The 6,362-nt window shown below is 44.9% G+C and overlaps 1 protein-coding gene across 1 annotated transcript; it reads left to right on the forward strand.

Annotated features, from left to right (window-relative positions):
- The first annotated feature begins 5,191 nt into the window (after window positions 1-5,191).
- LOC144606490 (claudin-4-like) lies at window positions 5,192-5,821 on the forward strand. The gene has a single exon (XM_078422662.1). It carries the CDS (start codon window positions 5,192-5,194, stop codon window positions 5,819-5,821), a length of 630 nt encoding a protein of 209 aa, XP_078278788.1.
- The last annotated feature ends 541 nt before the right edge of the window (window positions 5,822-6,362 follow it).

Here is a 6,362-nt window from a genome sequence, read left to right on the forward strand (position 1 = left end):
TTCTACAAATGCACCATATTGGTATGCATCACATTGCTTGGCAACTGCACTGCCCAAGACTGCAAGAAATTGCAGAGTTGTGCATGCAGATCACTACTTCATGCAAACTGGTCCATTCCCCCATTGACTCCATCTACCCACCACACTGCCTTGGGAAAGCAGCCAATATAAATCAACATCCTGATCATTCTCTCCTCACCCTCTTGCGTGAAATAAATGAAAGCCTGGAAAAGATACCAGCTTCAGGAACAGCTTTTCCCCTGCTGATATGAGACTATAGAACAGTATCTTATAATTTTAGGATGCTGTCTCAATCTACATTGTAGACCGTGCACTTTCTATTGCACTAATGTATTTGTGTGGTTGTGCTCAGTAAGGTATGATTTGCCAGGACAGCATTTTTCATTTTCTCTGGACCTGTGACAATAATAAACCAATACCATTTATTTCCTTGCATTGTTCCATTACAACCCCCCCCACCCCTTGTGTTATTAGATTTTGTCATTCAATTAGTCTTCCACTCGGATTTGTTTTTTTCTTTCCTCTCTTGTGTCCTCCAACAAAAACATAATTTTAGATGGAAGGCAGCAATCAGCAGCAGCAGCAAGCAGCACCAAGCTGTGTTGCTTGGGAAGTAGTGTGTGGGGATTGTGTGGGGATAGTAAGGAGTAAGACCTGTGTGATCTCCCGGACAAGTTTTGATCGCCTAGCTTGGGGTCGGAGAGGAATTTCCTGGATTTTTTCCCAAATTGGCCTGGGTTTTTTATCCGGTTTTTCGCCTCTCCCAGGAGATCACTCAGTTCTTTTGGGTGGGCAGTTGGAGCGGTTGGAGTAGCGGCCGGGCGGTAGGTTTAGTAACCGAGCACGGGGCTTTGTTTGGAGAGTATGAGTGCCAGGGCAGTTTTTTGTTCTGGGTGTCGGATGTGGGGAATCTGGGAGTCTGATAGTCTTCCAGACATCCACATCTGCGCCAGGTGCGACGAGATGGGGCTCCTAAGGGACCGTATTAGGAACCTGGAGCGGCAGATTGATGACCTCCGTCTGATCAGGGAGAGTGAGGAGGTTATAGATAGGAGTTACAGAGAGGTGGTCACTCCAAGACCACGGGAGGTAGACAAGTGGGTCACTGTTAGGGGGGGCAAGGAGCAGAGGCAGGGACTAGGGAGTACCCCGGTGGCTGTACCCCTTGGAAATAAGTACTCCTGTTTAAGTACTGTTGGGGGGGACAGCCTACCTGGGGGCAGCGACGGTGCCCGGGCCTCTGGCAAGGAGTCCGGCCCTGTTGCTCAGAAGGGTAGGGAAAGGAAGAGGAGAGCGATAGTAATAGGGGACTCTATAGTGAGGGGGTCAGATAGGCGTTTCTGTGGACGCAGTTGGGAGACCCGGATGGTGGTTTGCCTCCCTGGTGCCGGTGTCCGGGATGTGTCTGAGCGTGTCCAGGATATCCTGAAAGGGGAGGGAGAGGAGCCAGAGATCGTGGTACATATAGGTACCAACAATATAGGTAGGATAAGGGAAGAGGTCCTGAAAGGAGAATTTAGGGGGCTAGGAAGAGAGTTAAAAAAAAAGGACTTCCAAAGCAATAATCTCAGGCTTACTGCCTGTGCCACGCGATAGTGAGAATAGGAATGGAGTGAGGTGGAGGATAAATAAGTGGCTGAGGAACTGGTGCAGGGAGCAGGGTTTCAAGTTTCTGGATCATTGGGACCTCTTCTGGGGGAAGTATGACCTGTACAAAAAGGACGGGTTGCATCTGAACCTGAGGGGAACCAATATCCTGGCGGGGAGATTTGCTAAAATAATTGCGGAGACTTTAAACTAGTACGGTTGGGGGTAGGGACTCAAACACAGATAGCTAACAGGCAGTGTGTGAGGCAGGAGGCAGAAAAGGGAAACACTCAGACCCAATATGTAGGAGAGAAAGAAGGGAAAAGAAATAAACTGAGAATAAGAAATGATGGGTCCCTTAAATGTGTATATTTTAATGCTAGGAGCATTGTAAGAAAGGTGGATGAGCTTAGAGCCTGGATTGACATCTGGAAGTATGATGTTGTGGCGATCAGTGAAACATGGTTGCAGGAGGGTTGCGATTGGCAATTAAATATTCCAGGATTTCATTGTTTCAGATGTGATAGAATCGGAGGGGCAAGAGGTGAGGGTGTTGCATTGCTTGTCAGGGAGGATATCACAGCAGTGCTTTGGCAGGACAGACTAGAAGGCTCGATTAGGGAGGCTGTTTGGGTGGAACTCAGAAATGAGAAAGGTTTAGCAACACTTATAGGGGTGTATTATAGACCGCCAAATATGGAACGAGAATTGGAAGAGCAAATATGTAAGGAGATAGCAGATATTAGTGGTAAGCACAGAGTGGTGATTGTGGGTGATTTCAATTTTCCGTATATAGACTGGGAATCGCATTCTGTTAAAGGGCTGGATGGTTTGGAGTTTGTAAAATGTGTGCAGGATAGTTTTTTGCAGCAATACGTAGAGGTGCCTACCAGAGAAGGGGCAGTGTTGGACCTCCTGTTAGGAAATGAGATGGGTCAGGTGACGGAGGTATGTGTTGAGGAGCACTTTGGGTCTAGTGATCACAATGCCATTAGTTTCAATATCATTATGGAGAAGGTCAAATCTGGATCAAGGGTTGAGATTTTGGATTGGAGAAAGGCTAATTTTGAGGAGATGAGAAAGGATTTAAAAGGAGTGAAATGGAAATTTTTGTTTTATGAAAAGGATATAATAGAGAAATGGAGGATATTTAAAGGTGAAATTTAGAGAGTACAGAGTCTTTATGTCCCTGTTCGGTGGAAAGGAAAGAATAATAATTTGAAAGAGCCGTGGTTTTCCAGGGAAATTGGGCACTTGGTTCGGAAAAAGAGGGAGATATACAATAAATATAAGCGGCAGGGAGTAAATGAGGTTTTTGAGGAATATAAAGAATGTAAAAGGAATCTTAAGAAGGAAATTAGAAAAGCGAAAAAAAGATATGAGGCTGCTTTGGCAAGTAATGTAAAAGTAAACCCCAAGGGGTTCTACAGATATGTCAATAGCAAAAGGATAGTGAGGGATAAAATTGGTTCATTAGAGAGTCAGAGTGGTCAGCTATGTGCTGAGCCGGAAGAAATGGGGGAGATATTAAACAATTTCTTTTCTTCGGTATTTACCGAGGAGAAGAATATTGAATTATGTGAGGTAAGCGAAACAAGTAGAGTAGTGATGGAAATTAGGAGGATTAAAGAAGAGGAGGTACGGACACTTTTGAAAAATATAAAAGTGGATAAGTCTCCAGGTCCTGATAGGATATTCCCTAGGACATTGAGGGAAGTTAGTGCAGAAATAGCAGGGGCTATGACGGAAATATTTCAAACGTCATTAGAAACGGGGATGGTGCCGGAAGATTGGCGCATTGCGCATGTTGTGCCCTTGTTTAAAAAAGGTTCTAAAAGTAAACCTAGCAATTATAGACCTATTAGTTTGACGTCTGTGGTGGGAAAATTAATGGAAAAGATACTTAGGGACAATATATATAATTATTTGGATAATCAAGGCCTGATTAGAAACAGTCAACATGGATTTGTGCCTGGAAGGTCATGTTTGACTAATCTTCTTGAATTTTTTGAAGAGGTTACCAGGGAAATTGATAAGGGCAAGGCTGTGGATGTTGTCTATATGGACTTCAGTAAGGCATTTGACAAGGTTCCACATGGAAGGTTGATTAAGAAGGTTAAATCGTTGGGTATTAATAGTGAGGTTGCAAGATGGATTCAACAATGGCTGAATGGGAGATACCAGAGGGTAACGGTTGACAATTGTATGTCAGGTTGGAGGCCAGTGTCTAGTGGAGTACCCCAAGGATCTGTGTTGGGTCCACTGTTGTTTGTCATTTACATTAATGATCTGGATGATGGTGTGGCAAATTGGATTAGTAAATATGCAGATGATACTAAGATAGGTGGAGTAGTTGATAGTGAGGTAGATTTTCAAAGTCTACAGAGAGACTTGGGCCTTTTGGAAGGGTGGGCTGAAAGATGGCAGATGGAGTTTAATGCTGATAAGTGTGAGGTGCTGCATTTTGGTAGGACAAATCAAAATAGGACGTACAGGGTAAATGGAACGTACAGGGTAAGTGGAACAGAGGGATCTGGGAATAACTGTGCATTGTTCCCTGAAGGTGGAATCTCATGTGGATAGGGTGGTGAAGAAGGCGTTTGGTATGCTTGCCTTTATAAATCAGAGCATCGAGTATAGAAGTTGGGATGTAATGTTAAAATTGTACAGGGCATTGGTGAGGCCGAATCTGGAGTATGGTGTGCAGTTCTGGTCGCCAAATTATAGGAAGGATGTCGACAAAATGGAGAGGGTACAGAGGAGATTTACTAGAATGTTGCCTGGGTTTCAGCACTTAGGCTACAGAGAGAGGTTGAACAGGTTGGGTTTCCAGTGGAAGTGGTGGAGGCTGGCTCGATTTTATTATTTAAGAGTAAATTGGATAGGTATATGGATAGGAGGGGATTAGAGGGTTATGGTCTGAGTGCAGGTAGATGAGACTAGGTCAGGGAGAGTGGTCGGCGTGGACTGGTAGGGCCGGACAGGCCTGTTTCCATGCTGTAGTTGTTATATGTTATATGTTATATGTTATCAACCTGGAATATTGGTGGTTGTTCTCTCCTCAGAAGTTGCTTAACCCACCAAGAATATCCACTTATCAACCACCAGGCTTTATCCCGCCACCACCTTTTTCAGCTTTCTTTTTCCCCCCCGCACTGCAATCAGTCCGAAGAAGGATCCCAACCTGAAACGTCACCCATCTTTCATGTTTTATCACTGAGAATCTGTTTTTATTTTAAGTTGGAGGTATGTTTGTGTAGAAAGTATTTGGCTATGTCAGTCCCAGAAATTAATGGAGAATGGAAAAGAACAAGAATGAGCTTGGTGTTAACACTGCTGGTCCCATAGTGGACAAAAGTTGATGTGCATAGGTTATCAAAAAGCACCTGAAAAAGATAATGGAATCTGGTTCAACAGGCAATCCCTGTTTTCAGTTATGTGGACAGCAGCGAATGCCCGCCCACTGGCGAGGGGATATAAAGGCCAAGGCATTTACTAATTGTCTTTAGGTTGTTCCGGACAGTCGAAGCAGTTACTCGGTTTCTTTCGGAAAGTTGCAGATTACCTGTGCTAAAGTTCGAGAATGGCATCAATGGGACTGCAGATTCTGGGCATCGCCCTGTGTGTGTTCGGGTGGCTGGGCGCACTTCTCACCTGCGTCCTTCCCATGTGGAGAGTGACCGCTTTCATTGGCAACAACATCGTGGTGGCGCAGATCATCTGGGAAGGTCTTTGGATGAACTGTATTGTCCAGAGCACCGGGCAGATGCAATGCAAGGTGTACGACTCCCTCTTGGCGCTCTCTCAAGATCTCCAGGCTTCCAGAGCTCTGACCGTTATCTCCCTTGTGGTGGGAGTCCTGGGCATCCTCATCTCCATCGCGGGAGGGAAATGCACCAACTGCATAGAAAACGAGGTAACGAAGGCCAAGGTCACCATTATTGCGGGAATTATCTTCATCCTGTCCGGCCTGATGACCCTGATCCCAGTCTCTTGGTCAGCAAACACCATCATCAAGGATTTCTACAACCCGCTGGTGACCGACGCCCAGAGGAGAGAACTTGGTGCCTCCTTGTACATCGGGTGGGGAACGTCGGGTCTGCTGCTCCTCGGGGGAGCTCTGCTCTGCTGCTCTTGCCCCCCGAAAGAAGATAACTCCTACTCCGCAAAATATTCTGCACCCCGGTCTGTTGCGAGCAAGAACTATGTGTAACTTGGAAAGGATTAGAAGTGAACAAGATTCTCGCGCTCAGATCGCATTAAATTTGTGCATTTTCTACACTGTTTCCTCGTTGAGGAAATAGGTCAATTTACTGTAAAGCGTTAAAGTAATTAGCGATGTTTTCTTAATCTAGCCACTACTGTTAAACCGTAGTTTGAATTTTGAATTAGCGTTCTTGATAAGGGGTGGATTTGAATCTGTTACGCATGCAACGTAACTTCAGGTGCAACGAATTTTAAGTTGCCAAGAATCTGATTACAAAGGAATTGGTGAAAGAAAGATCTTTTAATGGAGTAGAGATTTTGTAAAATGCTTAGTAGTGGTGATATGTTTTGTTGCAACGAAAATATGTTTGTAGTTAAAGGGAGAACCTCCAATGCGAAGTCCTACTTGATATGTAACTAATACCTGCCTGCCGTGGCGTGGGGAGTAATTGGAAACGCCCGCCGCCATTTCGTTTAGTGAAAAGGTGGAAGTTGTAAAATGGGTCTCTTTCCTACCAAAGCAGTTCAGCCCCTTTGAAAGTGTGTCA

This window comes from Rhinoraja longicauda, chromosome 26 (genome assembly GCF_053455715.1).
Source record: "Rhinoraja longicauda isolate Sanriku21f chromosome 26, sRhiLon1.1, whole genome shotgun sequence".
NCBI lineage: Eukaryota > Metazoa > Chordata > Chondrichthyes > Rajiformes > Arhynchobatidae > Rhinoraja > Rhinoraja longicauda.